Genomic DNA, 14,888 nt, shown 5'->3' with positions numbered 1-14,888 from the left:
GGATATCATGTCTGCATCTCGTACAGCACATAACCACTAGGAAGAGAGTATGCAATGTGTTAATTATTGAAACTATTCTACCAAATTTGGTTTGAAACTGTCTCATTGCTATTTGTCTCTCAATAAAATTATGGAAAAAAAAAAAAAAAGAAAGAAAGGGAATGTAAAGAGTTATGGTGTCATATACATGTGCTAAATCCCTATGATAAATGTAATCATTATGTACTGCAAACGTGCTAATAAAAATACAAAAATTGTTAAAAAATAAATAAATAAAAGAATCAAAGTTCAAGAAAGAGACCCTATCCTGCATTCCAACCCCCAACAGGAAAAGACCCTGTCCCATATGTAATCCCATTGGTTGACCATAGTTTTGTCCCACCTCCTGCCCACCTAAGCGAGTTCCCATTCTTTCTACCTTAGCCTCACATGGTTTTACACTATAAAAGTCCCTGGAAGAGACAGCTTCCCGGGGAACCACCCGCTCAGGCCCCCCTCCTGTCCCTCTGTCGGGACAGGAGCTTTCTTTCTCTCAATATAATATATTCTGCTCATAAAAAAAAAAAGAATCAAAGTTCAAACTTGTAAGACAGCAGCTCTCCTAACCAGGTTGAATAGTTTCTGTTCCATTCCTCTCTAAGTGTCTATTTTATTCCCTTATTCAAAAAAGTACACTTTCTCTGTGTAAAAAAAAAAAATCTTCACTCTTTAGGCTCAGGTTTTTTCTACAGTATTTTAAAGATGTTGGCTCAGCTGTCAGACACTTAAAATTTAACAAAAATACTACTGTTCTTGTTTTTGCATGTAAAAAGTTTCCATCCATCCATATTTATATATTTTTAATATTTTTGTCAAACCTGTGTCTCACTACGTAGTACAGGCTGGTCTTAAACTCACCATATTGCCCATGAAAGCCTTGAATATGCAGTGATACTCTTGCCTCAGCTTCTCAAGGCCTCATACGTTTGGCAGATGTTGCAACATATAGCTACTTTTCAATCTTTGTTTTTTTTTTTTTTTAAATTTATACAGAGTTATGGTTTAAATATAAGTGTCTCCCAAAGTGTCAGGTATAAGGACTTGATCCTCACGCTAAAGGGATGACTGGATCATGAATAGTTTAACTTCATCAGTGGATTAGGCCACAAATAAAATGACTCTGATGGCATTACTGAAAGCTGATGAAAAAAGGTAGGGCCTACTTGATGACAGTAGGTCATGAAAAGGTGATTTTGAGATTCAGTCTAGTCCCTGACCTCTTATTCCCTGGTTCTCATTCTCTTTCTGCTTCCTGGCTGCCACGAGGTAAGCAGCTTTCCTCCCCTATGCTCTTCTGCCATGATGTTTCTACTTCACTATAGGCCTAAGAGCAGTAGAGCCAGCTATGGACTGAAATCTTTGAAACCAAGAGTCAAAATAAATCTTTTTCCTTTCTTTAGCTTGATTTCACAGGTACTCTGTTATAGCAACAGAAAACTGACTAATACAGAGAAGGTCTCTTAAGATTAGGCTGGTCTCAAACTTTCAATTCTCCTTTCTCAGCCTCCCAGGTAGCTAAGCTTATAAGTGACAACTACTATACTTGGTTTCACTTAAGTCTTCTAAAACAATTTTCTATTTCTCTTATTATATTTATGCATGCCTCGATATTCTTGAACATACATATATACCTATATATACAGTGTCCCCTCCTTTTTTTTCCCTGGTAGTACTGGGGTGAGAACCCGGAGCCTTTGCACTGAGCTTCATCTTCTTTTTAATTTTTTTTTTTTTTTTTGCGGAACCGGGGATTGAACTCAGGCCCTTGCACTTGTCAGGGAAGCGCTTATTCCACGGAGCCATCTCCCTAGCCCTTTCTTTTTAAAATTTTGAGACAGGGTCTTGCTAAATCACAAAATTGTGCTGGCTCAACTTAAACATGTGATGCAGCTACCTCAGCCTCCCAGAGTGCTTGCTGAAAGTATAGACATATATCTCCACACCCAACTACACCCACACCTCCATAGTGGGCTTGTGCACACTATGCAAGTGCTCTACCACTTAGCTACATCCCCAGGCCCTCTTGAATATATTTTTAAAAATAGCTCTTCTACAGGTTTAATAATTTCATCATCCTCTCATTTCTCTTTTGGTCTATTTCTCCTACTGAGTTTTCTTCTGATTACTGCTCAAGTTTTCTGCATGCACAACTTTTTATTACACTATAATGAATCTTGCTGTATTTATTTAAAGAGGGTTGACCTTTGTTTTGACATGTAATTGTTATTTACAGATCAGTCTAATCATTTCAAAACTTATAAACTTGGTTGAGATGCTCTTTGGGGCTAATTTAATTCCAACAGGACAAAACATGTCTTAAGACACTATCAAATGCTTTGTATATTATTCTGGCAAAAAAGAACATATACTATTCTTTAGTATATGTGCTGCCAAAGCAAGCACAAATACACACTCTTCTCAGCCCCACTGTTCCAAGAATCATTCAGCGTTGGAGTTCTTCTCTGGACATTATATATATATATATGGTTTTTTTTTTGCCGAAGACTCAAGAGAATCTCTTCAAATGCTCCTGCAGAGCTCCTTCCAAGTAGCTGCTTCTTTTTGGTACCTTGTCCTATAATTTTTAGTTATATCAAGTTCTTCCAACTGTGATTTCTGATTCTTTAGCAGCTGTAGGTGTACTGGGTTCTATTTGGTTTCTCTCTCTCTCTCTCTCTCTCTCTCTCTCTCTCTCTCTCTCTGCACTTTGGAAGTTGTTTCTAGGCAATGAACTAAAGATTGCTTCAATGTTATTCTTTCAAGGATTATAAGGGCTGGCCAGATAGCTCAGCAGATTAAAGCACCTGCTTAGGCAGTTGCAGGGACCAGGGTTTGATTCCTGGTGTGTCATGCTGGCCCCACCCCTGGCATAACTGAGATTGGGCATGGTGGTGAGTACCTGTAATCCCAGCGCTTGGGAGGCTAAGAACAGGAGGCTCACTATGAGTCAGATCTGTGTAATAAGACCCTGTAGACCCTGTAGTAAATACATTAAAAAAAAAAAAAAAAAAGGATCACAGCCCTATCCCGTTTCTTGTTCAATATCTAGAAACAGTTGCTAGAGAAATAGCCTATTTTTGATTTTATATATATAGAATTTTTTTTTTTCAGCTTTATACAAACTAGGTCAGAACAAAAGTCATCCTTACCTTTGTAGATTTTTCTAACGGTTGGTCATACTGTGCTTGCTGCATGACGTCACTTACTATCATTTTAGCAATCTTCCAAGCTAGCTCTTCTTGGGCCTAAAGGAAGCATTTCAAACTGTTAATAATGATTATTCATTAGAAAGATCTGGATGCATATAATCAGAGCTCTAAACACAAATGTATATACTTATCATTTAGATAAGAATTACTTTCCATGTATAAAAGAATCTGGGCCACCCTCTATGATATATTAACATGTCACTTACTGTTTCCCAGGATCAACTGCTAGGGTCTACTAATAGCACTAACAATTACTTTCATGTTAAATAGTCAAAACAATATAACACTTTTTTTTTTCAAAATTTTATTGATAAACAGCAATGAGACAGTTTCAAATCAAATCGGAAGTAGAGTTTCAACAAATAATACACTGCATATATTCTTCTTAGTGGTTAATTGCTATATAAGATGTGGACTTGAGATCCTATTTACAAACACCATTAGAACAAATCATTCTATTCATTAAGAGAATGCAACTATATATCTATCCTAACCACTTTGAATACACAGATACAAAATGGACATTCATTGGTATACCCCATTTTTTCTAAGTTCCGTTATTGAATATTATATGTGTGTAAACTCAGCAAAATATTCTAAAAGAGTCCAGTAGCCCATAATAGCATTGGGTCTTCTGTTCAACTGGCAATGTCAGAAATTATTGACCTGAGTCCCCCACAGCTCAACATAACAACATGGCTTTACTTCCTTTATTTCGTCTTCATACTTTTCTACTGGATGGTTAAGACCTAGGTAAAGCAGGACCTGAGCAACAAGAGTTGTAGCTTTTTGGTCTGAGAAGGTCAGTGAAATGCCCTCAGGATTTATCCTGAGATCCTGTACCTCAGATTGTAGAACCTTTGTCAGTGCAGCCATGTGGAATATAATACTTTTCTTTTCCACTCTCACATTTCAATAAAATTAATTATCCCCAAAAGCAAGCTCCCACTTCTAAAAGTAAAAGTAAGGATGGGAAAGGAAGCATTTGAGCTTTTATTTCTGCACTGATGGTTGACGTCTGCTACTTGATAAAAAGTTGTGTACAGATACTATTTAGCATCCATAGTCTCTGAAGATGCATTTGCTGTCATCACCAGGCAAATACTAACAGCCCTCCTTTTCTTGTTACAACCTGGATAAGGAAGCACTGATTTGTCTTAAGGCTTTAACATGGAAACTAAAAAGAAAAAACCTAAAACTTCAATAGCACTTATAAGCAAAGTTGGCACTCATAAGCAATTATCTCCTAGTGCTAAAAATCAGAATTTACCTCATCAGTATTTCCTTGTACCCACTTCTTCATTGCTTGTGAGAACATGGAACCTAGTAAAAAGAGCCAAAATTGAATGCAGATTTCATACACAATTTTATATTTAAAAAATGCTCTTAGAATCTTTTACTGTTAGATATGCATGTTCTTTTCTAGTGTTATTTCATCCAAAACAGGAATAGGCTATCTATATGGGACAGGATATTTTTTTCTTAAATAAAACAAATACTGTCCACAGTCTTACCATCCCAATCTCCAAAGAATCATTATTAGCATCACTTTCTTTTTTTGCTAGTAGTGGTGGTGGTGCTGCTGCTGCTGGGAACCAAACCCAGGCCCACAACCATGCTAGGTAAGGGCTCTAATGCTGAAATTCTAATGAAATTCTTAAAGATGAATTAATTTGATCAACAAATGTTTACTGAATAGCTACCAAGTAGCTATTCAGAGAGTTAAGAAGACAAAGATGTGGTATGCTGATGGTACAAATTATTTTAGATCATGTGGGCTGGAAAGGCCTCTCTGAAAAGGTAATATTGAAATGTGGAGGAGGTGCCAGACATTACACGGAAGCCATCGTAGAGGAAAAGGCAAGTATGGAGGCCCTAACAGAGAAGAAATCTCAGAAAATGAATAAAGGAGAGTCCAATTAGAGCTTAATTTGTGATAGGAAGAGCGGCTGGCTGAAGGTAAGGTCACGGGGGCATTTACAGGTCACAGTAAAGAGGACAGATTTTTATTTCAAGTACAATAGGAAGCCATACGACACAGAGATGAGGTAGATGGTGAAACAGTAAAGAATTGGGGAAGAAAAAGGCAGTAAAATTTTAAAAAGTAGAGGGAGAGCATAATGAAAAGTAAAAGATACTTTCTATCTCTTCTGATTGCTAAAGTAATCACTGTTAAACTTTTTGTGTATGTTTTAGTTTATTTTTTAAATGTATTTATTCATTTATTTATTTATTCTGTATTTTTAGGGAAGGGTCTACAGGGTGTTTAGGGTCTGACTACTAGATCAGACTTGTAGTGATTCTCCTGTTTACAGCCTCCCAAGTGCTGGAATTACAGGCACGCCTGGGAGAGAACCCCTGGCCTCTGCGACTGCTTGCAGGCACTTTAATCTGCTGAGCTATTTGGCTGGCCCTTTTAGGTGATTTTTAATGCACATACCAATAATGAAAGTTTTTCAAAAATATATGCAAAGCACTTATGTGTAACTTAAATCATTAAGACTTTAGGTATAACTTTCAATGTAAGAATTTCTGGGGAGACAGCAATAAGCTAAATAATACAATCAGAAAAATCTGTAAGACTGAACAATTCCATGAGGTAGCCTTATGTGTTTAAGAAGTTAAGGTCAGAGTACAACAGATGAAAACTATACCATCTTGTTTATATTTCAGCATCTAGCACAAATCCTGCCTCACAGAAATCATTTACATGCCTTCTGAGCAAAAGAATGTAATCTCTATGCTTTCTTGTACTACAAAAAGATAACCTGACTCAAAGATCTAGAAAGCTGAAGGAAACTACAGAATGAATGGATGTGCTCAAACAAATTTCAGAAATTTCTATTCATCATTTTATATAGCCATGTCTCAATGAAATCAGTAATGGAAGTAACTTGATAGATAGGCTTGGCAATATATATATAATCCTTGTTGCTCCTATCTTCAAATATAATGTTTTTTAAATAGTAGCTTAACCCACAGCCAACATTATCCCTTAGACTCTGATTAGAATGTTTTCTGTTCTCTTAAAACCTTACATTCTATCCACACAGCTGCCAGATCAATCCCTTTAAGTGCACAAGTCAAATCACATTGTTCCCTGCTGTAATTTCCATTATGTTCCTACACTTTCCAGTCCTTGTCCTGGTCTTTCATTCATCTTCTATCACCTCAACCTTTTGCCCATGCCACTCTAGCCATATTGGTCCTGTGTTCACTGATCATGATTACTCTCTAGCTCAGGGCTCTGTTCTTGTTCCTTCAGCCAAGAACATTACTTTTCTAAATACTGACTCAGCTCTCTCCCTGTCTCCCTACTCAAAATGCTTCCTTCTCAGAGTGAGGCCTCTCCTGATGGCTACCTTTTAAATTCCATTCCCCACTGCTCTGTCATTTTTTTAATTTCTGCCTTTTATATTCATATATAAGTATACAAACATACATCAGCTGTGTTTAACTGCAAAGAATGTAACTGTCAAAAAAGATTAGAAGGCTGGGGATGTAGCTCAGTCAGTAGAGCTCTTAGTATTTTGAAGGCCCAGGTTTGATTCCCAGCATTCCAAAAATAGGGAAGAGGGACACGATGGGAGGGATAGGCAGGGACAGGGAGGGACTGGGACAACAGGACACACATACATCAACGGAGATGACAACGATGTCATACCAGACCCATCATTGGTAGATTCAAGTCCACCTTAAACTTGATTAAGCTGCTCTTATGCTATAAACAAAAATTTAAGGGGCTGGGAGATGGCTCAGTAGAATAAAGCACTTCCCTGGCAAGTGCAAGAGCCTGAGTTCAATCCTCAGTTCCGGGGGGGAAAAAAAACAAAAAAGAAGAATTAAACTTCAACCTATTAATATCTTCCACATATTTCATAATAACTTTTAGTGATTTTGGTAGAATAAAAGGATCAAAAGATAAATCTGAAGTCTAACCTGGATTATGTATTCAGCCATTAAACAAAAAGGTAAACAGTACTGTCATATCCTACTGCACTTTCTATTATGGTAAAGTAAGCTCAGCAGAAATTTTTCATTCAGAAATTTTATAGAGATGTGGTTACATGACACTTTTGTACTTACTTGTGACTATCATCCAAGGTGAAAGGTATCATAGCTATAACCATCTAAACCTTAAATGGTCTTTCCCTTCTGTTAGTGACTGATGTGACCCAAGGCTTAAATATGAACTATAAAAACACATCGTGGGGTAACTACCTGCTCAGGCCCCCCTCTTGTCCCTCTCTCGGACAGGAGCTTTCTTTCTCTCAATAAATACAGTCTGCTCATAACCTCCATTTGTTCCTAAAATTCGTTCTTCGGTTTTAGAGAACATGAACTCGTACAGGTCAGGTCGGGAGATGATTTTTCTCTATGTCATTTGTAGGTTCCCTGTATGGTTTGGAGGTCACCCAACTGAGATCAGTTTTTCTCCCTGTATCATTTGGAGGCTTCCACCTCATTGGACAGAGGTATGAGTTTGTTTTTCTTTCATAAATTCTGGATTGGGACTTGCTTAGGTAAGAAATTTTTAGCTTCAAATGTTATTTCCCCACTGTTCATAATTAATTATTCATACTTTGTCTCATACAGTTTTGTCTCATAGTACTGTTAAAATTGTTCACAATTGCTTATGCTTTGTCTTTATGTAGATTGGTTGAAATGTTGTTGATAAATCTAAGTTAAAGTATGAAAATGTTATAAGGTTATGATTTTTTTTTATAGGATATTTTATGACTATTTTGTACTTGTATATGTTGCATTTGAACTAGATGGCTAAATGTACTGGTATTCCTTGCTTGACTTTAGACAATAGTGCTAGAGAGTAAAGTTATAAAGCCTCCTGGTGGATTTTATGTAAACTTCTGTAAAATGGAACTTTTAGCTAGCTCAGACTTAGGAAATATACATGCCTACATATGAAACACGGGACTCCTTTTGCCAGTTAAATGACATTAGGTAGTCAACCGTTCTTTTTTTTTTTTTTTTTTTGGCGGAACCGGGGATTGAACTCAGGCCCTTGCGCTTGCCAGGTAAGCGCTTATTCCACTGAGCCATCTCCCCGGCCCCTTGGCAACCGTTCTTAAAGACTTGGAGGACAGGTTTCACTGGGATAGACTGGTTCTGATCCCGCTCTACATGCTAGAGGGAATGTCAGACCTGATCTGTTTCAGTTTCCTTCCTTTGACTTTACTCCTAATTTTCCCACCTCTTTGTATGTTCCCTTTTAGAGACATGTAAAATTAGGAGAATGATACAGACTGTTCCAACTAAGTGAAACTCTTAGAAAATGAGCGTTTGTTAACGCTAAAGACAGGGAAGTCATTTTATCTATCTATTTATTTATTTTTATTTTTTTTACCTTTTTTTGTTTTTCTTTTTTTTTCCATAATTTTATTAAGAAACAAATAGCAAGGAGACAGTTTCAAACCAAATTGGTAAGGCAGATTGCATACATTCTTCCTAGTGGTTAATTGCGGCACAAGATGCGGACATGATATCCTATTTACAAACACCATTAGAACAAATCCCTCTATTCATTAAGAGAATGTAACTATATATCTATCTAACCACTAGGGAAGTCATTTTAGAAAAAGGGCACATACTCCGTCTCTAGATCAGATGAAACAAAGAAGAACTATGCCCGTCCTGGAGAACACATATAAAAGCCATGTCCCAGCTTAGTGTTCTCGGCAGGTCTCCTCTCCTTCGGGAGGCTAAACCTGAGACACAGTGGAGAGAACCGACTTCTGGGTGACACCAGAAAGTGCTATCTCCAAAAGCAGCACACTTATAGGACCAAAACACATTTAGTGTGAAGGAGGATTCAATCTTTTCTCCTAGGTCTAGTTATCATTTAGGTGTATACGAGATAAGTTGTGGACTTTAAATCTTTAGTGTAAAGTGCCAGTATATATTGTTCAGGCTTTTAACTATCCCTTATAGAACTCGGACAAAAAGTGGTTACTCTGCCAGCTAGTAAATGCTCTTAGAGCAGCTGCCACTCTTTGAAGCAGAGGACAGTTTTCCCCAGCTGTTCTTTAGTGAATCCCCATTGAAGCCTATGGCTGATGGAATGGTGACCAGAGAAACTGCTGGATTCCTTTCTGAGACATCTCTGGTTGTGTGAGCCAATAGAAACTGAGAACACCTGAGGGGTCATGGCCAGGGCTACTCTCTGACGGATACCTAAAGGGTCCTTGGTGGAAAATGGCTCCTGACCACTGAAAGATCTCCACTTACCTATTGTACTTTTTCTCTCTTTCTGCTAGTAAACTAGGAATTTTACCTGAGCTTTTCAGTAGAACAAGTTAATGAGTCACTCTTTGAGAAATAAGGCTGAGACAGCTTGCAATAGTGGTTATCAGGGGAAGTTTACCTCCGTGCCTTACATGTTAACAAAGTAAGAAATTTCTGCTGGCTGTATTATGTTTTTACCAATATGTAAAATGTGATGCTAGATGATATGAAATAAGAGTTTCACCTGTGAGCTCCAAGGTTAAATCTTGTTTAGTTGTATGCAAGCTTTTCAAGGACAATACCTTTTTAAAGAAGTAAATAAGCAATTTGGAACTTCGCCTTAGATGACCCTGATAAGTACACTGGTGTTTTTAGAGGACTTATTCAGACTTATGAATGCTAATCTTAAACCAAGGTAGCCTTACAAGCTACTACTGTGTTTGGAGAGAAATATCGTATTGTTAATTTTAAAGAGTCAAAAGATAGACAACCAATGGAACTTCCAGTTCCCACTGGAGCCCAAATAGTCAGATCCCTGGTGGCCTAATAGCCAGGCAGGAAAACTAGAAAAGACATTTTCTTTTCAAGTGTGTATTCTTAAAGGTCTAAAAACCAGAACCAAGCCTTCTAGTTATTTTAAATTTTAGATATTTACCAGGAGAAAGATGAACACCCCTCTGATTTTTTATAATGTTTTAATAGAGGCACTGGTAAGACATACTTCCTGAGATGCTGAACAGTGGGACAGATTACTCTTACAGATAAGTTCAGGAGCTACAAAAGATAGCTTTTGCTCTAGACAACTCATTTGATACTTTGGTAAAAATTGTTTAAGTGTCTTATAATTAGAACTGGGAGAAAACCAGGGAGAGAAAGCAAAAAGATAAAAAATGGCTGCCTTTGTTGCAGCCTCAAAACAGATCCTAAGTCTGATTCTCTGGGCTCCAAGAAGAGCTCAGTGGCAATGGGGTTCATCTGCTACTGCTGTCAAAAGCCAGGCCAGCATAAGAGGGACTGCCTTAAGAGGCCCACAAGCCATGCCCTGACTTCCAAGGCAGCCACTAGAAGTGAGACTGCACTCTGAAGCAGAGGATCCAGAGCTTAGACTCAGCTTTCCAGATGGTCCAGTAGGACTGAAGAGCCCGGGCCAGCCTCCTCTCTCTGGCCAGACTGTTATCTCTACCTGCCATCTCCATGGAGGAGCCCTGAGTAATCACAACTAAAAGAAAAGAAACCCAGTCTACTGCTGGACATTGGCACAGGTCTCTTTGTCCTTCTCCAACCCTGACTTTCCTTCCAGTCATCGTACCTCAATAGAAACAGACTTTAGAAGACATCTTGCTTTAGCTGTAACTGAGGTATTACAATATATTCAGGTTGCTAACTAATCAAAATTATGCTGACTAGGTTTTACAAATGTGATATATATTGTTGTTCATGTACAAGGACTTAAAAAGGTATTTCATTGGTTTAATCTGACTGAATGCTGTGTATTTCATGATAAGTGTATAAGTTAATCTGGTTGATTTTAATTAACTCAGGTATTTCATGCTCATAGTTAATACAGGTGTGACCTCTTCACTAAAGCTAAACGGACTTATACAAAACTGTTAGACTCCATGAATAAAGGGGTCTAAGCTAGTGAGTTATGATTGCTAGGTTGAAAAAGGTTTATAAATGTACCTGTGAGCTCGAATGTTCATGCTTTGATCATGTATGCTCTAATCTCTCAGATAATTTGTTCTTTCCTAGAGGATACCAAAACCCAGGTAATCATGCAGGTAAAATCTAAAACCAAAAAGTTATATCTTGCTCAGTGAGTCCCAGATGTCTGACACAAGCTGCAGAAGTTAGAAGGGTTAACAGAAATAAATTTGTCTGAGTTGAGATAAAAAGGATACAGAATGGAATTATAGACAAAAATAAAAATAGTGATACTAGCATCCTACAGGAACGAAGGCCAGTCAGGAAATAGAAAAAGTTATGCTTCCCTGGATCCAGACAGAGAAAAGGGACATTTCAAGAAAAATGTCCAAAGCTGCTAGAGGAAAAAAAAAAAAAAAAAAAAGTGTTCATGATGGAGTCAGAGAAAGTTTCAGATTGATAAGATCATGGTCTTCACCTCTCAGCCTAAAGGAACCCATGTTAACTGCTAATATAAGAAAAAAGCCTGTTAGACGTTTGATAGAAGATCATACAGATTTGTTGGTAGTTACCCAGCCAGTGGCCCTGCTTGCAAACTGGAGAGTACCTGGTGTTTTCCCTATTTCTGACAATTCATGTGCCCCAAGTAATAATAAAAACTGATGAGACATAAAAGCCTCAATTGTTTGAGACAATATACAATGGCCATGAAAGATAAAAATGAGATTAAACCTCACATTTAAGAGACATCTGCTAGGGGCCAGGGAGATGGCTCAGTAGAATAACTGCTTGCCTGGCAAGCACAAGGCCCTGAGTTCAATCCCTGGTTCCGAAAAAAAAAAAAAAAAAAAGAGATATCTGCTAATAGACCTACAAAAAGTTCTAACTCATCTTTTTCATAATTATCCTGTTGTGATTATTTGGCCCATGCATACTCAAAGCTACACATCTACCCAAGGGGAAAATGCCTGTCATCTATTGAGGGCCTTTAGATAGAACTTCTAAAAAAATATATCTGACTGCCTGTCAACAACTATGACCCCTTTCAGCCTGAAGAAGCCAGAGTGGTCATTGCCCATATTTCCCTTCACGGCAGTTCAGGTTACTTCTTCAGAGGGGGGAATATTGCAGGCAGCTGAGTTAGAAAGAACCATTATAGGCAGTCAGATAGGGCCAGGCCCTTGAAGAAGACAGCACAAAAGACAAGATACCTTACAACTGTGGGAGGGACAGATGCTCCTGCTGTGAACCAGACTTAAAGACCTAAAGGCCAAACAAATGCTAAAAGAGTAATACCTGGGACTAATATTCTAAATAGGTATCCATCACCTGGAAAGACCCAAGTGAGTCACTAGTCCAAGCCCCATTAGGAAGAGACCAAGGGCCTGAGTTCAATCCCTGGTTCTGCCAAACAAAAAAAAGGAAGAGACCCTGTCCAGTATTCCAAACCCCAACAGGAAGAAACCTTGTCCTGTATTCATGCCCACTTACTCTGTGACTTGCTTCCCCATTTGGTCCTGGACTTAATCAACTTTACCTGAGCAATGGTGCTTGCAATCCCATTGGTTGGCCACAGTTTTGTCCCACCCCACATCCTCCTAAGCAAGTTACCCCTTTCTCCACCTTAGCCCTGCATGGTTTTACCCTATAAAAGTCCCTGGAAGAGACAGCTTCCCGGGGAACTACCCACTTGGGCCCCCCTCCTGTCCTTCTCTTGGACAGGAGTTTTCTTTCCCTCAATAAATATATTTTGCTCATAAAAAAAAAGAAACAAAAGAACACATCACTTCTTGGCCTTTTCACTAAGTGAACATCACAAACCTTTTGATTTCTTTACATCAGGTTCAGGCTCAGATTCTCGGATAAATTGTCCCAAGTCGCTGACTCTTCCAAATGTCATTTTCCTAAATAAAGATAAAAAGAAAGATAATAATTCTAACAATCAAAAAAAAATTTTAGAAAGCTTGGCCAGGCATACAGCTCAGCAGCACAGCACCTGCAAACTCAAGGTTCTGAGTTTGATTCCAGGTATCAAAAATTAAAACAGATCTATAAAGCTAACAACAAATTTTATGACTATTCCATGTTATTAAAAATGGAATTTATTTGAAATGGACCTTCCTCTATAAAGGGGAGGGCTGGGTATCAAACCCTAAGCAGGCACTTTAATCCAATGAGCTATCTGGTCAGCCCTAAGATTTTTGTTTGTTTGTAATGGTCAACCATTACAAAACTCTTGTAATTCCCATGGTCAACCAATGGGAAAGCAAAATAATCTCCAGATGTGGTGTATGATTAAAAGAATGAATTAAACTTAGCTAGGGCTGGTGAGATGGCTCAGTGGTCTAAAGCACCTACTTAGAACAAGCTTAGCAAAGCATAGGGACCGCAGTTCAATCCCCCAGCACCACATGCCAGTCAGCCCCACCCACTGGTGGGCTGAGCTGGTCACACACACAAACACACACACACACACACAAATAAATAAATAAAAATAAAAAAAACTTTAGCTACAAATAGTCTATTTCTAATTAAAAGTTAGCTTAAACAAACAAAAATCTTAGGGCTGGCCAGATAGCTCAATGGATTAAAGTGCCTGCTTAGGGTTTGATATCTGGCCTGCCCCGGAGGCACATTGAGCCGGTGATTGAGACTGGGCGTAGAGGCAAACTCTTGTAATCTCAGCTCTTGGGAGGCTGAAAACAGGAGAATCACTGAGTCTGATCTACGTAGTGAGACCCTGTAGACCCCATAGACCCTGTACTAAATACATGAAAAAATAAAATACAATAAAAAATAAAATATCTTGTGGCATCTATATTATTTGAAGCAAAAAAGATCTTAATTTAGAGCTATTCATCCTATGAATTCTCACTTCCTATACACCAATATACAAATTATATAAATTAAATTGCTTTGAGAAAAGCTTTAGAAAGATGCTAAAACTATGAAACTCAAATAGTGAAAACTATCTTTAAAATGATGAAAAATTTTCTTTTTGATTATACATCTTTAAAAAATACTTATACATAGAAAAATATAACAGAAATAAATGTTTTGCAATTGACAGGCTTTCTTACGTAAACTTTTAATAAATCATTATTAAAGGACAAATATTGGGGCCGGGGAGATGGCTTAGTGGAATAAGTGTTTCCTTGGCAAGCGCAAGGGTCTGAGTTCAATCCTCAGTACCGCCAAAAAAAAAAAAAAGGACAAATATCACCTTAGGGAATTAATTTATATACCATCTACAATTTGCTTGCCCCCCTCTGCTTTATTTATTTGGTACAGGGTCTCACTACTCAGATTGATTCATACTGATCCTCCTGTCTCAGCCTCTCCAGCACTGGGATTATAGGTATGAGCCACCAAGCCTGCACAGTGTGCCTGGGGTTCTGGGGCTGGCACAGCATGTGGTACTGGGGATTGAACTTGGGTCCTTGCGCTTGCCAGGCAGGTGCTTAAACTGCCAAACTATCTCCCTAGACCCTTCTTTACGTTTGCAGTATAATTTTTGCAAACTGAAACAAAGGACTTTTCACTTAACCAGTCAATCTCTTCTACTTATTTTTATTCTGAGACTGGGTCTCACTAAGTAGTTAAAATGTCCCCAAATGAACCCTATTTGCAATCCTTCTACCTCAGCCTCTCAAAGTACTAGAATTATAGATGTATGCCACTGCACTCTTTTTCTAAAAGATTACTACATAGGGCTGGGGAGATAGCTTAGTAGAATAAGCACTTGCCTGGCAA

The 14,888-nt window shown here is 38.2% G+C and overlaps 1 protein-coding gene across 1 annotated transcript in view; it reads right to left on the bottom strand.

The window, feature by feature from the left end:
* Akap10 (A-kinase anchoring protein 10) overlaps positions 1 to 14,888 on the bottom strand; it is a 99,802-nt gene that overhangs the window by 10,982 nt on the left and 73,932 nt on the right. Inside the window, exons 13-15 of the mRNA XM_023706601.1 lie at positions 12,957 to 13,039; positions 4,519 to 4,571; positions 3,189 to 3,284 (exon numbers count right to left, since the gene is read on the bottom strand). Coding sequence (XP_023562369.1) covers positions 3,189 to 3,284; positions 4,519 to 4,571; positions 12,957 to 13,039 — 232 coding nt within the window. The remainder of the gene's footprint in view (positions 1 to 3,188; positions 3,285 to 4,518; positions 4,572 to 12,956; positions 13,040 to 14,888) is intronic.

The sequence above is a fragment of the Octodon degus genome, unplaced genomic scaffold, assembly GCF_000260255.1.
Source record: "Octodon degus isolate 3935 unplaced genomic scaffold, OctDeg1.0 scaffold00266, whole genome shotgun sequence".
Taxonomy (NCBI): Eukaryota; Metazoa; Chordata; class Mammalia; order Rodentia; family Octodontidae; genus Octodon; species Octodon degus.
Note: the sequence above shows the minus strand (reverse complement) of the source record. Positions and strands in the feature narration are given on the sequence as shown.